Source organism: Lotus japonicus, chromosome 1 (genome assembly GCF_012489685.1).
Source record: "Lotus japonicus ecotype B-129 chromosome 1, LjGifu_v1.2".
Classification (NCBI taxonomy): domain Eukaryota; kingdom Viridiplantae; phylum Streptophyta; class Magnoliopsida; order Fabales; family Fabaceae; genus Lotus; species Lotus japonicus.
The window spans coordinates 124240101-124260502 of record NC_080041.1 but is presented as its reverse complement, the minus strand read 5'-3'; the positions used below and the strand labels follow the sequence as shown (position 1 = coordinate 124260502).

The 20402-nt window shown below is 38.7% G+C and overlaps 2 protein-coding genes across 3 annotated transcripts; both read right to left on the bottom strand.

Moving 5' to 3' along the window:
* Nucleotides 1-945: 945 nt before the first annotated feature.
* On the bottom strand, nucleotides 946-17334 carry LOC130730196 (heterogeneous nuclear ribonucleoprotein Q-like). 2 transcript variants are annotated; one of them, XM_057582142.1, is made up of 10 exons: nucleotides 17170-17334; nucleotides 15452-16282; nucleotides 15263-15379; nucleotides 14947-15087; nucleotides 14634-14807; nucleotides 8026-8233; nucleotides 7770-7945; nucleotides 1751-1836; nucleotides 1406-1599; nucleotides 946-1211 (listed from the first exon to the last, which is right to left on the bottom strand). In XM_057582142.1, exons 2-9 carry the CDS (start codon nucleotides 15887-15889, stop codon nucleotides 1449-1451), a joined length of 1491 nt encoding a protein of 496 aa, XP_057438125.1. In that variant the 5' UTR covers nucleotides 15890-16282; nucleotides 17170-17334; the 3' UTR covers nucleotides 946-1211; nucleotides 1406-1448. The 2 variants fall into 2 exon arrangements, with proteins under 2 accessions (XP_057438125.1, XP_057438124.1); XM_057582141.1 differs by having other exon boundaries at nucleotides 15452-15914.
* A 1889-nt stretch (nucleotides 17335-19223) lies between these two features.
* Nucleotides 19224-20192, bottom strand: LOC130730195 (replication protein A 14 kDa subunit B). The gene is made up of 3 exons (XM_057582140.1): nucleotides 20109-20192; nucleotides 19643-19904; nucleotides 19224-19496 (listed from the first exon to the last, which is right to left on the bottom strand). The coding sequence occupies exons 2-3, from the start codon at nucleotides 19899-19901 to the stop codon at nucleotides 19432-19434; spliced, it is 324 nt and encodes a 107-aa protein (XP_057438123.1). The 5' UTR covers nucleotides 19902-19904; nucleotides 20109-20192; the 3' UTR covers nucleotides 19224-19431.
* Between the last annotated feature and the right edge of the window lie 210 nt (nucleotides 20193-20402).

Genomic DNA, 20402 nt, shown 5'->3' with positions numbered 1-20402 from the left:
ACCACATTATTTATATTTTTTATTTTCATAAAGTAATTAAACAAAACTCATAAAGTAATAAAGTAATTTGGATGAGAGAGAAATAATTAATATTTTAAGCTAAGAACTCAAAAAGTAAAACTTCTTATATAAGAACTAAGTTCTTATTTTTAAGAACTAAGGAGTCCATGTCAGCACCTTCAATGGTAAAGTTCTTAGTTCTTAGTTCTTAACTCCAAAATAAGAACTAAGAACCTTGCATTGGAGATGCTCTAAGCACTTCGGCTCATATCTCTAACTATTGGAGAATATGGGTATAAGTGAAATAAATCTCAATTGTCATAGTTAGATTAGGAAAATACTTTCAGTTTTCCGATGCACCAAAAAAAAAAAAGGAAAATACTTTCAAACTCAATACCTTTTCAAAATTTTATTAATACTTATTTGCTTCTTTTATTTATTTTTTAATTGCTGCTGTATGATGGCTTGTCGAACATAATGTTTCATTTTTAATAATGATAACTAAGAAGTGACCCATTAAGTAGGCATAATACGTAACATGGGAGACCATAAAATGTGTTCAATAATAATGTTCGTTATGCGATGATTGAAGCTTACAATTCTTGCAATTTTCTTAAGAATAATGACTTTGGGTATATATGACGATTACAAAATGATACTCCTATATATTATAATTTAAAATTTCATTATTTGAACCCATTGTTTTGCATGTATCTTAACAAGATGGTACTGCACATGGATATGTACACAGTCGAAATAACATGTTAACAAATATTTGTTTATCTTGACGTACGGTTAAAATGACTAATTTTGATATTGATATACATTTTTATTTTATGAAAGTTATATCTTTAATTAATTTTATGTTTTTGTTGACATCTTCCCTGTGCTTAAAACCGATTTGAAAGCACGGGTAAAAATATATATCAACCGCTAAATTCATAATTTTTCATCAACCTTCTAACATATAACGTATGTCCTTCAATTTGGCATCTTTCAGAATGAGGATGAAAATCTCAAGGACAAGATTAATATACAAAATTAAATGAAAAGTTCACGGAGACACTAAATTGAATATTAGCCTTAAATTAAAGTAGATGTAATAATCTTACAAGAATCATAACTTAATGCACAATACCACCTATTCATCTTATCTGGCTGAGCTTCGTGCCTTGTGTGTCATGGGGACTTTAAAGCCTTAGGTGCAATCGCTGATACACATAAAATTACACATAAGAACTAAAGAACCTCATTTCATTAATTTGTTTTCAATCAAGGTGAGAAAAATGTAAGAAAATAATAAAAGTAACATAAATTTCCCTGGATTTCTACTATAAATTACTTTTTTTATCCTTACGAACACCGATTAGCTTGTACATTAGAGGAGTAACCAGTTGGAACAAACCTTGATTTCCCAGCGCCATGAAGCACACATGAAGGCAATTACTTTAGTAGGGATTATATCGGCGATGCCCACGGTTATTGTCATTGCCGCGCTTCCCACCACTTGAGCTACCACCACCACTCCTCCTGCCATGTCGGGATACTGGTGAAGGAGCATGCTGTTGCAAACTTGGCTGTTGCAAACCTGGCTGTTGCCTGTAGTCCCCCAAAAAAGAAGGCATAAAGAAACTCAACTATGGATGGAACCAATAATTAGCCTAATGGAAGAAGCTAACACATCCTACCATGCATGAGTAAAGATGATAGGTTGAACTTCAGAAACTAGGAAAATCAATATGACACTTACACTACATATCCAATTCTTCCATCTGGTAGAAGCATTGGCATCATTGGCATGCCAGCAGGGTTTGCTCCCATACCATACATAAGTGGCTACACATTTAAAAACCTCTATATTAGTAAGAGCCATATAGAAATATAAAAGTACTGTATTACTTAAGAGCAAAGCTCATTTCACCAAGTGCAACTCTTGCTAGCTTGTGAGAACAAATATATTTGTTCAATCAGTACAACAGTTAAAAAATTCCATGCATTAAGTGTTCACATCATATATTATCATACGAATCATCAAACTGTGGTGATTCACTATATTTATTACTAATATGATTATATAAGTATATATGCCAGCTAGTCAAGAGATACTAAATCAACTAACTGAAATTAATGTTAATAAGCCCGTGAACAACTCAATTCAAGAAACAATTAACTAAAAGCTGGGATTTATGCCAGTGGAATCGAGAAGGATTGGGATAATTCAAAGCATAAACCATTGAACTTGATTAAAAAAATTCATGCTTTGCCGTTAATGAAGTGCAACAAATTTCTCACGCCTCCTCTCAATGGTCAGACATAGTTGCCGCAGTGTGGTGAAGCATATTTTATTGACAATGTGTTGCACCTGCTATGGCCAGGCCCAGGTTTGGCAAAGTCTACAATAGGAAGCCCAAGTCCACTGGCATTCTGTCAAATGACAAGGCCTTCTAGAATGTTAGGATTCCTAAATAACCACCTGATGAGGTGTTATTATTAGTATTGATGAGTAGTACAGCTAGGGGGGGACCACTAGGGAGTGAGAGGAATATATGTTAGTTATGGTGAGAGAATGAGGTAGGCTTGTTTTTGGGCTTAGGATTGGGAGAGAAGAGCACTCTCGAATTGCTCTGTTTATTTTCCTCTGTTTCTTGTATTCTCTAACACAATTTCTGGGTTTCATACCAGAAATTCAGTATAATCAATACAATTTCAGTTCCAGTTTCCTTCATATTTTCTGGTACCTAACATTGGTATCAGAGCTCCCGATCCTGAGGGAGCTTTTATGGTGGTTACGCGAGCTGCAATGGAGTCCAGAGTTGATGACCTTGAGCGATCTGTTACCACGATGAAGGAGATGGCCACGGAGCAATTTGAGGAGCTCCGGCGACTCATCATGAATCGGGAACGGAGGCGCACGCGAGGAAGATCGAACACACCCAGAAACCGGAGACCATCGCGAGACAGAGAGCGAGATCGCGACGCTTCGTCTTCGCACTCCGGGTCGCGAACCGGGTCACGAACCGGGTCGCGTACCTCAGACCACAGCAGGGAGCGATTCGATCACCCCCATCGCGTCCATTTGCGTGCTGTGACTGGAAGAAGGGTCGACATCCCCATGTTTGATGGAAGCGATGCTTATGGGTGGATTAATCGTGTTGAACGGTTCTTCCAACTCAGTCGTGTAGGGGAGGAGGAGAGGTTGGAGATGGTGATGATTGCCATGGAAGGGAAAGCACTGGGATGGTTTCAATGGTGGGAAGAGCAAGCTGTGGAGAGAACCTGGGAACCTTTCAAGCAAGCCTTGATAAGGAGATTTCAACCCACCTTGGTTCAGAACCCTTTTGGCCCTTTGCTTAGCATTAAGCAAAAAGGGAGTGTCATGGCCTACAGGGAAAGCTTTGAAGAGGCAGCAGCACCCATGAGAGGTGCTGATAGGGAGATCCTGAAAGGAGTGTTCCTTAATGGATTGCAGGAGGAAATCAAAGCTGAAATGAAATTGTACCCTGCTGCTGATCTGGCAGGATTGATGGATAGGGCCTTGTTGATTGAGGAAAAAAATTCTGCTCTCAGAGGAGAAAAAGGAAAGGATGAGGACAAGCGTGTGTGGAAGGATAAGGGTGGGTTTGGAAGCAAATCTTCAAGTTATGGGGGAAAGCACATAAGTTATAATTCCAGTCATCAGGGGAAGAACAATACTGGACAGGAAACCAAACCAAAAGAGACCCAGGACGATGGAGGGAATGAAACTAAGAACCCTGAGAAGAAGTGGCAAGGGGGACAAAGACTCTCTCAAAATGAGTTGCAAGAGAGAAGTAAAAGAGGATTGTGTTTTAAATGTGGTGAGAAGTGGGGAAGAGAACATGTGTGTGCTAAGAAACATTTCCAATTCATTCTCATTGAGGGAGATGAAGAGGAAGAAGAGGAAGACATATTTGAAGAAGCTGAAGATGGTGAGTTTGTTTTGGAGGGCAAAATACTGCAATTGTCTCTTAATAGTAAAGAGGGCTTAACATCTAACAGGTCTTTCAAAGTTAGAGGAAGACTTGGAACAAGGGAAATCTGGATTCTGGTAGATTGTGGAGCAACCAGCAATTTTATCTCCCAAAATATTGTGAATGAACTAGACTTGGCTGTTGTAGCAACCACTGAATATGTGGTGGAAGTTGGAAATGGGGCCAGAGAGAGAAATTCAGGAGTGTGCAAGAATTTGTCACTGGTAGTGCAAGGAATCCCTATCACTCAACATTTCTTTATCCTTGGGCTTGGGGGCACTGATTTAGTCCTGGGAATGGATTGGTTAGCCAGCCTTGGGGACATTGAGGCCAACTTCAAAGAACTTATTATTAAGTGGCACCTTCAGGGCAAGCAGTTTGTGTTACATGGAGAACCGCAGGGTAATAAAATTCAGGAAGCTTGCAAAAACATAAAGAGCACAAGGAAGAACAAAGACCTGCCTTTCTCATGAGTTTGTAGAAGGTATCAACATAGCAGTAGCTGAGGTCCCTGCTGAATTGAGAACCGTTATTGAAAAATTCCCTGTGGTGTTTCAAGAACCTCATGGGCTGCCTCCTAAGAGGCCTACTGATCATGCTATTATACTGCAGCAAGGAGCAGCAGCACCAAACATAAGGCCCTATAGGTATCCATTCTACCAGAAAAATGAGATAGAAACTCAAGTGCAGGACATGCTCAAGAATGGGATTATAAGGCCCAGCATTAGTCCATTCAGTAGCCCTGCAATTCTAGTGAAGAAAAAAGATGGAGGGTGGCGTTTCTGTGTTGACTATAGAGCCTTGAACAAGGTTACTATACCAGATAAGTTCCCTATACCTATAATCGATGAATTATTAGATGAGATAGGTTCTGCTGTTATCTTTTCTAAATTGGACTTAAAATCTGGTTATCATCAAATAAGGATGAAAGAGGAGGATATTCATAAAACAGCTTTTAGAACTCATGAAGGACATTATGAATATCTAGTAATGCCTTTTGGGTTATCTAATGCTCCTTCAACCTTTCAGGCCCTCATGAATCAGGTTTTGAAACCTCATTTAAGGAAGTTTGTTTTGGTTTTTTTTTATGATATACTAATCTATAGCAAGAGTTTAGAATTGCACATGGAACATTTGAGGTTGGTGCTCCAAAGCTTGCAGGAAAATCACTTAGTAGCTAATAAAAAGAAATGTTCATTTGGCCAACCAGAATTGGTCTATTTAGGCCATGTAATCTCCAAGCAAGGAGTAGCTGCTGATCCCTCTAAAATCAATGACATGCTGAATTGGCCTCAACCCAAAGAAGTGAAAGGGTTAAGGGGTTTCTTGGGTTTGACAGGGTATTATAGAAGGTTTGTGAGGAATTACAGCAAGTTAGCTCAACCTCTAAACCATCTCCTCAAGAAAAACAACTTTGAATGGAATGAGGAAGCCAGTCTAGCTTTTGCCAAATTAAAGGAGGTAATGACTACTGTTCCTGTGTTGGCAGCACCAGATTTCAGCAAGGAATTTGTGCTTGAGACTGATGCATCAGGAAAGGGGCTTGGAGCTGTTTTGATGCAAGAAGGGAGACCAATTGCATTCATGAGCAAGACTTTATCTGACAGAGCTCAGGAAAAATCAGTATATGAAAGAGAATTAATGGCTGTGGTTTTCGCAATCCAGAAATGGAGGCATTATTTACTTGGTAGCAAGTTCCTAATCCACACAGATCAAAAGAGCTTAAAGTTCTTAGCTGACCAGAGATTGATGGGTGAAGATCAGCAAAAATGGGTTTCCAAATTGATGGGTTATGATTTTGAAATCAGGTACAAACCTGGAGTAGAGAACAAAGCAGCAGATGCCTTGTCCAGAAAAATGCAATTTTCTGCCATCTCATCTATTCAGTGTGAAGGCTGGAATGACTTAGAAGAAGAGTTATTGGCTGATGAAAAATGTAAAAAAATCATGCAAGAGCTATTGACACAAGGGCAATCTCTAGCAGGGTATCAATTAAGGAAGGGAAGACTATTTTATAAGGACAGAATAGTGTTACCAAAGGAGTCCAGCAAGGTTCTCACCATACTCAAAGAATACCATGAGTCTGCTCTTGGAGGCCATGCAGGGGTCTTTAGAACTTATAAGAGAATCTCAGCTCTATTTTACTGGGAAGGGATGAAGATGGACATTCAGAAATTTGTGCAAGATTGTGAGGTTTGCCAGAGAAACAAATATGAAGCATTGAATCCAGCAGGTTTGTTACTACCTCTTCCTATACCATCACAAGTGTGGTCTGATATTTCTATGGATTTCATAGGGGGCCTTCCTAAGGCAATGGGGAAGGACACCATCTTTGTGGTGGTTGACAGGTTCACCAAATATGCCCATTTCATAGCTCTCTCACACCCCTATAATGCTAAGTAAGTGGCTGAAATATTCATAAAGGAGGTAGTAAAGCTACATGGGTTTCCCAATACCATAGTTTCTGACAGAGACAGAGTTTTTCTTAGCACTTTCTGGACTGAACTCTTTAGATTGGCTGGAACCAAACTGAAATTTAGCTCTGCCTACGATCCTCAAACAGATGGGCAGACCGGATAGTAAATAGGTGTGTTGAAACCTATCTCAGGTGTGTGACAGGAACAAGACCTAAGCAATGGCCAAGATGGTTGTCTTGGGCAGAATTTTGGTATAATACCAACTATCATTCTGCCATCAAAACCACTCCCTTCAAGGCCTTATATGGGAGAGACCCTCCTGCTATCATCAGGGGAACTGATTCTGTCACTTCAGTAGAGGAAGTGGAGAAGCTTACTGCTGAAAGGAACCTTATGCTAGATGAACTCAAGGAAAATTTAGAGAAGGCTCAAAACAGAATGAGACAGCAAGCAAATAAACATAGAAGAGACATTCAATTTGAGGTAGGGGATCTTGTGTATCTCAAGATTCAACCCTACAAACTCAAGAGTTTGGCCAGGAGGAAGAATCAAAAGTTGAGCCCTAGATACTATGGTCCTTATCCTATAATAGAGAAGATCAATGCTGCTGCTTACAAGCTTCAATTACCAGAGGACAGCCAAGTTCATCCAGTATTCCACATTTCTTTGCTCAAAAAAGTAGTGAAGGAGGGGATCGTCAGCCAACCATTGCCCAAATATCTAAATGAAGGGTGGGAGCTTCAAGTAGAACCTGAAACCATCTTGGATGCCAGACAGAATGACCTTGGAACCACAGAAGTTCTAGTGAGATGGAAGAATCTGCCAGCTTTTGAAGATTCCTGGGAAGAATTGGACAGATTGATAGCACAATTTCCAGACCATCACCTTGAGGACAAGGTGAATCTTCAAGGGGGGAGAGATGTTGCACCTGCTATGGCCAGGCCCAGGTTTGGCAAAGTCTACAATAGGAAGCCCAAGTCCACTGGCATTCTGTCAAATGACAAGGCCTTCTAGAATGTTAGGATTCCTAAATAACCACCTGATGAGGTGTTATTATTAGTATTGATGAGTAGTACAGCTAGGGGGGGGACCACTAGGGAGTGAGAGGAATATATGTTAGTTATGGTGAGAGAATGAGGTAGGCTTGTTTTTGGGCTTAGGATTGGGAGAGAAGAGCACTCTCGAATTGCTCTGTTTATTTTCCTCTGTTTCTTGTATTCTCTAACACAATTTCTGGGTTTCATACCAGAAATTCAGTATAATCAATACAATTTCAGTTCCAGTTTCCTTCATATTTTCTGGTACCTAACACAATGCAACAAGAAAAACAAATAAGACTCAAGCAGGGCAAAGAGCAACTAACTTGTGCAAAGCCAGCAGCACCGTATCCTGCACCGATGCCACCATATGCACCTCCAACCATACCATAACCAAGACGATGTGGATAAGTGGGAAGTACGACTGGCTTCTGTGAATTTGATGTGCCGGACGACCTTTGGTCAGCCTGCGGCTTAGCAAGTGAACATTCCAAATTTTTGCCTGTCCATTCCAAAGTACTCAATGCTTATCATATGTAACAGTTCACTGTCTTTAAACAAAGTTGCGGAAAAATAAAATACCATCAATTTCATATTTCTCTGTATTCTTCAATGCCTTCATGGCACTTGACCTATCAGAAAAATGCACAAAACCAAATCTGCTCTTTTCTTGTCCAGCTTTAGCAGGAGGGAGAACCACTTTTGTGATCTTTCCATGATGTTCAAACAGCTTCTTAAGACTATCTTGAGTAATGTTTTCTGGAAGGTTTTTTACATACACTGCTTTTACCTATACCAAGCACCAGGTCTAAGTAATAAAACTTAATATGAATAATTCAATTCAAGGCATACATGCTAAAAATCCAAAAAGTCAATGGTTCATGTGACTAATAACAGTTGCAAATAGACACTGTAAAATAAAATACAATAACCAAAGATCCCCTTCTTCAAAATATGCAGAGAGCAAACACATGTGCTGGCAACAGAAAGAGGATAAATGAATTGTAAACACAAATTTCCAGAGCCAGGAAGAGGACACCTCAAATAATAGATAGAGCACCAAGCAGTTGGGTAACCCAAGCCAAAGAAAATAATTGAACCTTGCAATTTAATTCGAGCCGACCTAGACCCATAATAACTAGGTTGTGAAGGATAATATAGAGTAACTCTGCAACTGAGTACTTATAATCCTGTTAGGTTGTTATGGATATAGAAGTGAGGCATGAGAGGGACAAGACTTACTGTCAACAGACTGTGAAATAGAGCATTTAATGCTCTTAATTAGCAGTTATATTTTTGTTTGTATATAATTATGTTGTTTCCTGTTTGTACTTAGTTTATTTTAGGTAGTTTCTTATTTTCATTCATTCTCCCTAATTCTCTCTTTAGTCAAGGATTTCCTTCTTTGACTTTGATCAATCACATTATGTAATTCCCTCTATAAGAAGAGGAATCCCTGTACAGTTTTTCATATCAATAATATTACCAAATATTTCAACTTGGTATCAGAGCCTATCCTAGATCCATTTGTTGTGGAGACCTCCCATTATTGGGCCACCCGTTGTTAATCCCATGGGATGTGTTAGAAGTCCCACATTGGCTAGAGATAGAGCCAAGATAAGCTTTATAAGGGTAGTGCAAACCTCAACTCTTGAGCTAGCTTTTGGGTTAAGTTAGGCCTCATTCATCTGATTTGCATCCATGGCTGACAGTTCCTCAGCCAGCGATGATCAGAATACGGAGGAGATTGTGGTTCCCAAAGTCTCGCAGCCTCCAAGGCAGGAGCAGCGAGTCCTGTTCGGCGAATCTCATTCTGTGCCTCCAAGGCAGGAGCAGCGAGTCCTGTTCGGTGAATCTCATTCTGTCCAAATCACCACTTTTCGACTCAATGGGTCGAACTATTTCCGGTGGTCCCAATCTGTCCAGTTGTATATTCGTGGCAGAGGAAAACTTGGGTATCTCACTGGTGAGAAACCCATGCCAGATATTGCTGATCCACAATATGCTGTTTGGGACGCTGAAAACTCCATGGTGATGACATGGCTGGTAAACTCCATGGAGGAGGACATTAGCAGCAATTACATGTGTTATTCCACAGCCAAAGAGCTATGGGATAGTGTCACGGAAATGTATTCAGATCTTGAGAACAAATCTCAGATCTATGAACTCACCTTGAAAGTCAGAGAAATTCGGCAGGGAGGTAATAACGTGACAAAATACTTCCACTCTTTGAAGCGAGTTTGGCAGGATCTAGATCTCTTCAACACTTACAAGTGGAACTCTGCAGAGGATGCCAAACACCATCGACAAACCGTGGAAGAAGGTAGAATATTTCAGTTTCTTGCTGGTCTGAATGAAGAGCTAGATGAAGTTCGTGGCAGAATCATTGGGAGAGCAACCTTACCTTCATTGGGTGAGGTCTTTGCTGAAGTTAGAAGAGAGGAAACTCGCAGAAGTGTGATGATGGGAAAGACCAAAACGGATGCACCTCCTTCTGAGACCAATGCTCTTGCTGTAGAAACTGCTGCCCTTAAGACTTCTACTAACCAGAAGAACTTCTCAAACCGCTGGTGTGATCACTGCAACAGACCCGGTCATACTCGGGAAAGTTGCTGGAAAATTATTGGGAGGCCAGCACATCTAAAGGGTGGCAAGTCAGGTCCTAAAAATCAAAAATCTTTCCCTACAGCTCATGAGGCAGAAAAGACTTCCTTGAAAAAGGAACAAGTTGAGGAACTCATAAGGTTGTTAAATTCTAATTTTTTATCTGGTACTCCTAGTGGGTCTGTGGCACAAACAGGTAATTTTTCTACCCCTAGCTCCCTTAATTGCACCTCAAATATTCATGCACCATGGATCATTGATTCAGGTGCTTCAGATCATATGACTAGCCTTTCTCCTTTATTTAAAACCTATTCTCCTTGTTCTGGAAATGGAAAAATTAGAATTGCAGATGGTTCTTTTTCCGCAATTGCAGGGAAGGGGAAGATTACCTTATCCAATAACATTGACTTAGGAAAAGTTTTACATGTGCCCAAACTATCTTGCAACCTTCTTTCTATTAGCAAAATCTGCAAAGATTCCAATTGCAGTGTGACATTCTTTGACACTCATTGTGTTTTTCAGGACCGGATTTCGGGGAAGATGATTGGCAGTGCTAAGATGAAGGATGGACTTTACTACTTTGAGGATACTTTCAGAAATAAAGCAGCTCAGGGTCTTTGTGGTATGAGTTGCACCTCTGTTAGGGACCAAATAATGCTCTGGCATAACAGACTAGGGCACCCGAATTTTCAATATCTTAGGCATTTGTTTCCAGATTTATTCAAAAATGTTAATTGTTCTTCTCTTGAATGTGAAAGTTGTGTTCTTGCAAAAAATCAAAGAGCTCCTTATTATTCTCAACCTTATCATGCATCTAGACCTTTTTACTTAATCCATAGTGATGTTTGGGGGCCTTCAAAAATTACAACTCAATTTGGAAAAAGGTGGTTTGTAACCTTCATAGATGATCACACCCGGTTGTGTTGGGTCTACCTTATGCATGAAAAATCTGAAGTTCCTAATATATTTAAAAGTTTTTCACAAATGGTAGAAACTCAATTTGATACAAAGATCTCCATTTTGAGGAGTGATAATGGAACTGAGTACTTCAATCAAAATCTCAATGAGTTTCTGAAAAATAAAGGCATTCAGCATCAATCGACATGTCCAAATACTCCTCAACAAAATGGCACCGCTGAAAGAAAAAATAAACATCTCCTTGAAGTAGCTCGTGCCATTATGTTTGAGATTAATGTTCCAAAGTATTTGTGGGGAGATGCTGTCCTAACAGCAGCCTATCTTATAAATAGAATGCCCACTCGTGTGTTGAATTATCGCACACCTTTGGAAAATTTCAAAACCATTTTTCCAGCATGTCGATTACATACTGATATGCCTTTAAAGGTGTTTGGTTGTACAGTTTTTATGCATAAACCTTCCACATCTCGGTCCAAACTAGACCCAAGGGCAGAAAAATGCATTTTTGTTGGTTATTCTCCAAACCAAAAAGGATATAGAGTCTTTAATCCTATCACAAAGAAGCTTTGTGTTAGCATGGATGTTACCTTTCTTGAACATCAACCTTTTTTTCAAAAAAATTCCCTTCAGGGGGAGAATAATAATGTGAGTGAAGACAATTTGTTGCATGAACCGCTGCCCATTCCTATTGTAGACACAGAGAATACAAATTTTATTAATGAATGCAACAAGGAAGAACATGTGGAAACAAGTTCTGAAATTTCTAAAGAAAATCTTATGCCAGACTTAGGTGGAGCCCAAACAGAGAAAGAAATACCACAGTCAAAAAAGGAGTTCCATGTTTATACTCGGAAGTATCCTAAAAGGACCAAAGACCAATCCATCATCTCTGCACCAAGCCAACCAGAAATCCCGGAAGAAGGCCAAGTAAGAATACCACAAGAAATTCGAGGTAACACTGACATTTTCACTTCTACTATTGAATTACCCATAGCTATTAGAAAAGGAACCAGAACCTGCACCCAAAAATCAGAAAAATCTAGCACAAACCATCCCATTTCCCAATATGTTTCCTACCAAAATCTTTCACCGAATCACAAAGCTTTTACCTCTAAAATAACAGATCTGTTTGTGCCTAGAAACATTGAGGAAGCACTAGATGATCCCAATTGGAATTTAGCAGTCTTAGAAGAGTTGAGTGCACTGAAAAAGAATGAAACTTGGGAAATAACAGACCTGCCACGTGACAAAAAACAGGTGGGTTGTAAGTGGGTATTTACCATTAAGTGCAAGGCCGATGGAAGTGTAGAGAGGTACAAGGCGAGATTGGTGGCAAAAGGGTTCACTCAAACTTATGGAGTAGACTATCAAGAGACGTTTGCTCCAGTTGCTAAACTTAACTCTGTTCGGATTCTTATATCCCTTGCTGCAAGTTACAACTGGCCTTTACATCAATTGGATGTAAAGAATGCTTTCCTGAATGGGGAGTTAGAGGAAGAAGTGTTTATGAGTCTTCCCCCCGGATTTGAAGAAGAACTTGGAAGAAATAAGGTGTGTAGACTAAAGAAGTCATTATATGGGCTGAAGCAATCTCCAAGAGCATGGTTTGAGAGGTTTGGAACAGTGGTAAAAGGGCTTGGATATATCCAAAGCCAAGCTGATCACACATTGTTCTATAAACATTCAGCAGATAATAAGGTTGCTATCTTGATTGTATATGTTGATGATATTATTCTGACAGTGATGATAGCTTGGAACTCAAAAATCTGAGGGAGAAACTTGCTAAAGTTTTTGAAATCAAGGAACTTGGCCCATTGAAATACTTCCTTGGAATTGAGTTTGCAAGATCAAAGGAAGGTATCTTTATGAACCAGCGAAAGTATATTCTGGATCTTTTAAAAGAAACAGGATTACTTGGATGCAAAGCTGTAGAAACACCCATGGAGCCCAACTTAAAGCTGCAACCAGCTGAAACAGAAAATATGGTGGACAAAGGAAGGTATCAGCGACTAGTGGGAAGGCTAATATACTTATCTCACACCCGTCCAGACATTGCCTTTGCTGTAAGCATGGTAAGCCAGTTTATGCATGCACCAGGTCATGAACACTTGGAGGCAGTTTTTAGAATCTTAAGATACTTGAAGGGATCACCTGGGAAGGGGCTTCTTTATAAAAACCGTGGGCACCTTCAGGTAGAAGCCTACACTGATGCAGACTGGGCAGGGAGTGTGACAGACCGAAGATCAACATCAGGCTATTGCACCTTTGTTGGAGGAAACTTGGTTAGTTGGAGAAGTAAAAAACAAACCGTTGTAGCAAGGAGTAGTGCAGAAGCTGAATTTAGAGCAGTTGCTCATGGAATTTGTGAGGCATTATGGGTGGAAAAGCTTCTACAGGAATTAAAGGTTTTCAATTCTCCTCCAATAAAGCTTTATTGTGACAACAAGTCTGCAATATCTATTGCACACAACCCGGTCCTACATGATAGGACCAAGCATGTCGAAGTTGATAAACACTTCATCAGAGAGAAGATAGAAAGTGGGCAGATTTGTATTACATATGTTCCCACTGCAGAGCAATCGGCAGACATCCTAACCAAAGGATTACCCAAGAAATCCTTTGACAACATCACTAGCAAGCTGTCTATGGAGGATATCTTTAGGCCAGCTTGAGGGGGAGTGTCAACAGACTGTGAAATAGAGCATTTAATGCTCTTAATTAGCAGTTATATTTTTGTTTGTATATAATTATGTTGTTTCCTGTTTGTACTTAGTTTATTTTAGGTAGTTTCTTATTTTCATTCATTCTCCCTAATTCTCTCTTTAGTCAAGGATTTCCTTCTTTGACTTTGATCAATCACATTATGTAATTCCCTCTATAAGAAGAGGAATCCCTGTACAGTTTTTCATATCAATAATATTACCAAATATTTCAACTCTTACGTTCTCTATTTACAAACCACAGGTGTAGCCAGACTGGATTTTCTATAGAGATGTTTTAGGAAGTTAGATACAGTTTTCCTCTGGGTAAAACATAAACCCTCCCTCTCCTCCCTCCCCCGCCCCCCTCCCCTCTCCAACTTTGCTCTATGAGCACTGTCAAGAACCAATGGGTAAAGGACACATGAATGGTTTTATATTATATTTTTAACACGCCCCCTCATGCAAGAGCCCACTTAGGCTTGAAGCAAGGACAATGCACTGACCAACCTACCATGTGCTGAAATCCAACCTTTTATTTGAGGAACTGGGGCGGCAAGGATCAAACTCTAGTTCACTTAGTTATAGAGGCTCCGATACCATGTAAAGAACCAATTATCCCAAAAGCTTAAGCTATTGGGTAAAGGATAAATGAACGGTTTTATACTATATTTCTAACAAGCACTTAAGACTTGCAACTTTCATAATGTGCAAGAACATCCCTAAGTTTCCAATTATGTGCACCGACAGTTAAAAACCTTTTACGTGTGAGCAGCATATGATAAGCATGCAAAGGCAATTTCGCCCAAAGTATAGACATACAAGCCTATTGACAACTATGATATGGGTTGATATATCAGTAAGATTTAAGTCAGATATAACAACCTTAAGTTAACAAAAAAAATCAAAATTTTAAGGTAAGTTACACAGAAATTTAAATTTAAAAACATAAAGAATATAATAGATCACCTGGGAGACTGCAGATGATTCAGAATTACGTGGGTCAGCCCAGCTCACTGTTGGAGCATTATTTTCAAGTTTAAAATTTGAGTTTGACATCTTCTGCCTCGAATATTCTGCACAAGCATGGTTGTAATACTCAATAAAAGCAAAGCCCCGATTACGGCCAGAACTCTGTAGATCCTATAACAATGAAACCATTCGCTAGGTCAAGGAAAAAATTAACTTAACAGTTTTAATAACAATAAGAAAAAAGAAAAAGGCATTAAATAACACATAAAAAATCAAAAACTGAAACATAATGCAAAACATGTTATCATACCTTCAGCAGTTCAATAGAAATGACTCCAGGGCCAACATCTGCAACAACCTTCTTCATATCTTCTACAGTCCATTTTTTAGGAATATTACCAATGAACAACCTATGCTTAGCTTGGGATGATGAGCACTTTATTTTTTTCCCCTAGAAACTCAGAAAGTAGAGACTTAATTCAGATAAATGAGATAATAATTCTACAGTCTAGAGAGGCCAGCCAAAGAGATAGGATGGAATATTTAAGATCCATAACTTGATAATCATGAACAAGATAACCACCAGAAATTACAGAAAATGACAACAAACAAGTGCACCAAAATACCTTAAATTCAGAGTTGTTCAGTTCCTCAATAGCCTGGGAGGCCAATTCCTTTGTCTTGAAGGCCACAAAAGCATAACCTTTTCCTTCACCGGATTCTTTCGCCTTCATAATTCTTACCTGTACAAATTTAATTAGTCTAGAGAGTCATGCAAGGAGAAAAGAAGGATAGAAGAATTTCATGTATCATACCTCTGACACTTCTCCAACAGATTGACAAAAGACTCTCAAATCTTCTTCAGAAACATTGTTAGCAATACCCCCAATGTAGACCTCTGAACCATGAGGTGGAAGTGCAAGTAGCTCAGCATGTTTCTTTTTCTCAACCTCATCATTAGTATGATCTACTCTCATCTCTTCCTCGCCATCTGAGGGCTTACTCTCTTCCTCTACTTCTTCTTCCTCTTCCTCCTCCTCCTCCTCCTCCTCCACCTCTTCAACTTCTTCATCTTCCACTTCTTCTTCCTCCTCTACTTCTTCATATTCAATTTCTTCCTCTTGATCATTGTCCCCATCAAAGTCTACCTGCTCATCAGAATCTGTGGGTTTTTCAGGCTCACTGTTCCCCTCTGGTGACTCTGGATTTTGGGCTGTTACATCTCTTTGTCTTGTCCCAGGCATTTTATGCATCTAGAAAAGCAAGCTTGCAGGGCAACTGTGAAGGAAGCACAGAAGCCAGAAGCATTCATAGAAGAGAGATTGCAAATATGGAAAGGTGGAAACAATATGAGAGGCCAGACGGAATAGCAGAGTAAGAATTTTGATTGAAACCGAGCCATGAGGTATGGACGGAGGAGAAGCAAATGTGATTGATTCTAAATGGTAAACCCAGGGATCATCATAACATAGCAACAAAAGTAACAAAGACAGGCAAGAGAGAATTCCGAACGAAAAATCAAGAGGATAACGATTCTCAACAGGCCAATCAAAGACCAAAAAATAATATACAAAGAAACGAATTACGGAATTTCTCAAAATTCCGAGAGTTGCCAAGAAATAGTGGACAGTTTAATTGTTGTTTAACTATTTGTCGGGGAACAATGCACAAAGAGAAAAGGGGGAGAAAGAAAGAAAAGTAAGAAATAAGAAACTGAACTACATTGTGATAACAATATATGTATATATTTAAAAAAACATTTCACATATCATAGGGAGACAAATAAAGACATTAAAAAGTACTATCTCCTAGAGTTAAGTCCACCCTACTTCGACGTCACAGAATAAAACATGAACCAGAGAACCACAAGGCAATTAGATTTTATTACAGACTGATCACATGTTTGGAAACATTTGTCAAACGAAAGACCTGATGAAACCCTAGTTTTTCCTGTTCGACTGTTTGAACTAGGCACCTAACAGGTGCTCTTAGGTGCCTGGTCTATTTAATCCAAAGACACTAACTGATCTCGTAATCAATCCAAAAACAATGGTACAAAAACAAATCGAACTAGTAAGTTTTTTTTTTAGAAATTTTAAATTTTAATAATTATCCAAATAAAAGTGAATTAAACGTTGGTCGAGACAGCCGCAAACATGAGTTAACATAAAATCAAGTTATCTAAATATATTTTTCTAAAATCAAGCTTGGTTCGAATTTCATTAGAGCAGAAGCATCTCCTGTTTGCTTTTGAGTTCACTCACCTTTCAATATTTTTTACTAAAATCACATCTTAGATACAAACATAAATCCCTTCACATCAAACTCAACTATACACAGCATTGACTACGAAATTCCACTCATTCAACGATTTATTATGCAAAACAGCTCAACTAATCTCATGGAGTAGCAGTAAAGTAACTAAACATTATATTTTGATTATATATTACCAGATTACAAGAACAAGATGATAAAAGGAAAAGCTCTAAGATTTGTGCATTAATTACAGAATTAGTAGGAAAATAGGAAGTACCTGATTGCGATAGAAAACGAAATTGAATTCGAAACCCTAAACCCCTAATCCTGCTAGTGCTGTGCGAGCCGAGGCTTATGCTTATGGTGGCCGAGTTCACGATTGCCCGGCGGTGTGCAGAGGGAGGGGTTTTACCTTGGACCTTTGGGCCGGGCCTTCTACGCCAACATAATCAATCACTATTTTACCAAAAATAATAACTACAGCTTACTTTATTAAATTTTTATGGGTTTAATGTGTTCATATGGTCTTTTTTTTTTCTTTGTTACATGTTCGTATCGTCTTTACACATACACTCAATAATTGAATTAAAATAAAAAGGAGTGTAATTACTTCTTTTTCTCCATTGGAAAAACAATTTGGTTATTTATTTATGAATGAAATATTTTTGAAAATATTGGTACCAAAAAATAAAATAATTAAGCTAAACACTGATCACAACAACTCTACTAGCTTTTGGTGTTGTGCCCTCACTTGTTGATACAGTATCCTTACCAGTTTGAGTTTAATAACACTTATTGCAACTACTCTACCGACTTTTGGTGCTCTGCCTTCACTTGCCGGAATCTGTTTGGTTACACATATTTTCTCTTTTAAAAAAATAAGTGTGGTAGCATGTATCGCAACATGTATCATTTTGTGTAGGCATTTTTCTGTAAAAAGAAGTGTGCTTTCAAACTTTAAAAATATGTTTATAAAGTAATTTTAGCTATTTTTCCGTTAAGGGAAAGTACTGTCAAGGTTTATTTACAATATTACCTTATCACAAGTCAATTTTTTTAAAACAATTGCTTGTTGCAGCTAGTCAAATAATTCATCTATACGAGGTAAATGATACTTATTCTTTATTGTCACCCTATAGTCAACACATTATCACATTGTTCTACTTCTATCCTTCTTCACAAACAAAACGATGTTCATCTAAGAAATGTTCTAGGCCGAATGCAACCCTTATCAAGAAGATCCTGCAGTTACTATCTTAGCTCCTTAAGCTTTGTTGAAGCCATCCGATAAGGACAAGTATCCCCGGCAACACTTCCTTAATAACGCTAGCTCATAATGCTGAAATTAGATTATACCGTATCCAATTTTGCCCTCCAGAAAATGAGAAAGATGACTCTCCAGGTATTACAAATCTCAATACTTTGTTATGTCAATCAAAAGTAACATGATGAGAGGCAAACCAATCAATACCCAAGATCACATAAAATCAACCATGTCTAGAGCTATTAAGTCTATCAATAACTTTCTATCTCTAGTGGATACCTTACAAGAATGGTACAACCTTTTTTGGGTCAAAGAATGTACAGCTTGACCGAGCAAGGTCACGATGGTTGATAGAGCGGAGCGGGGTTCATTTAGTTTTGGTTGTGCAGGTCTTGGTGGGTTAAGATGACTTAATGGTTGGCAGGTCAAGGTTGAAATGGTGCGCTTTGTGGGGTTTGGTGGTTCAGTTGTTGACTGAGGAAACATGGAGTGGGGCTTGGGCTCAATTTGGAAATGGGAGAAGGCTGTTTGTGGTGGGATATTGGGTAGAAGGAAGGGTGGTGAATGCTAGAAGGCTGTCTCGATGGAAGATTGGAGAGGGCTTGGCGGTCTTGACCGGGGTTGAGCTTCAATTGCAGGTTAGGGAGAAGGGTGCAGACAGCTAGGTCTATGGGGTTTGGTGTTCTCTTATGGGTGTGTGTTTTTGGGTACAAGATGGGGTGGTTGGAGTTCAGGTACACTCATTTAATTAATCTGTTAACTATATCTAGTACCTCAAACAGTCTAAAGGGAACTCTCGGATAATGCAGTAGTAGGTTTAAAACCTGTTCAACAATTCAAGGGTGGTAGTGCTGGCTTTATACCATACCTATTTCACAATCGCATACAAGCTGCATGTGTAACATGGGATGCCTGAGTCTGATATGCAATGCTGATCACTGCAGCACAAGGATGGTATATTCATGACAAAGGATGTTAACATAAACCAACAAATCCATTTCTCAATATATCTTGTGAAAGAGATCAATCCTGGTCCTAACTCAAAAACTAAAGATGATAGACAAGTGTTGCGAAAATCAGAATATGATCTATTATGCGTGGCAAAAGAAAACAAAAACACTCTAGACTTCAATTATAATCAGTAAAAGTTATTTACCAAAGAGAAAACAAAACAAATGAATGTTCATACATTGTTGCTAAAACAATGACCATGTCTCCTCTAGTTTTCCATATGAGTAGATTGAACTTTGTATCATCTGATAAGCTTGTTATAACTCACAGGAACAAGTGCTTAAATTCACCATTTGCAAGCTGACAAAGCTTCTGGTAGCTGACCATATCTGCCAACAGAGGAAAAAACATCAGAACCCACAGTTTCATACATATACTTAGGAATTTCATTAAAAAATACCAAAGGAAATAAAAGCTTTCATAAGTTTCAGTCATATTGGAAAACTAAAATGAGTAATGACAACCAAATTGATACCAATTGAATCACCAAAATTGGTCCACATCTCGGCGCGAATGGACTTATCACTGTCAACAATACCAATAACTTCAACAAAAGTTGTGAGAGGAGCAGGTGGTGGTGATCCTTTCACAACAAGCTGCTTGTCATCAGTTGATTTTCCAATAACAACTGCACCATCAGATCTCACAACCTGCATTACTGCACGAACCCTTCTTCCAACATGGAACTGCAACAGTTCTGCATTGACAAAGACTGCAGGATTCGATGTATCCATCTTCTACACAATACACAACAAGATGAATGGATTAAGAGATAGGGCGAAAACCATAGAAGACGAACAAACTACAATTTCACTACAAAAGCAAATCATCACTCAAATTATTTGAAAATGCAACAACAGTTCAATTGATGATGAAGACGACACTACGATCCTGGTTATCAATGCGAAATTGGTGCATGGAAGATGGATTGTTAGGGTTACCCGGTTCAATTTCTGAGAGCGGCAGTGAAGAGAAGCACACGAGAAAAGCGAGGGAGCGAGCGCGGCTACTCCTTTCTGAGTACGCGTTTGGATTCAAGGTTTATAATGAATATCCATTTTTCCTTTTGGTCACTAAATATTTGTCCATTTTGATTTTAGTCCCTAAATAAAAAATTTAGGTTTTTAATTCCTCAGTTTTCCACGATTAGAAGTGGTATCAATCAAATAATTGTAAATAACCTTTTTTTTATTTTCAAAATTTGAAAACCATATCATATTTTTATTAACTTTCTT

What these genes read in the sequence shown, in the direction of transcription:
- LOC130730196 (XM_057582142.1), bottom strand. Translation starts at nt 15,889, where the DNA reads ATGCATAAAATGCCTGGGACAAGACAAAGAGATGTAACAGCCCAAAAT. An exon ending in CTGTTGGAGAAGTGTCAGAG is followed by an intron (nt 15,380 to 15,451) that starts GTATGATACATG and finishes AAATTTGTACAG; the next exon opens with GTAAGAATTATGAAGGCGAA. An exon ending in TGAACAACTCTGAATTTAAG is followed by an intron (nt 15,088 to 15,262) that starts GTATTTTGGTGC and finishes CTGAGTTTCTAG; the next exon opens with GGGAAAAAAATAAAGTGCTC.
- LOC130730195 (XM_057582140.1), bottom strand. Translation starts at nt 19,901, where the DNA reads ATGGATACATCGAATCCTGCAGTCTTTGTCAATGCAGAACTGTTGCAG. An exon ending in CAATTTTGGTGATTCAATTG is followed by an intron (nt 19,497 to 19,642) that starts GTATCAATTTGG and finishes CTCTGTTGGCAG; the next exon opens with ATATGGTCAGCTACCAGAAG.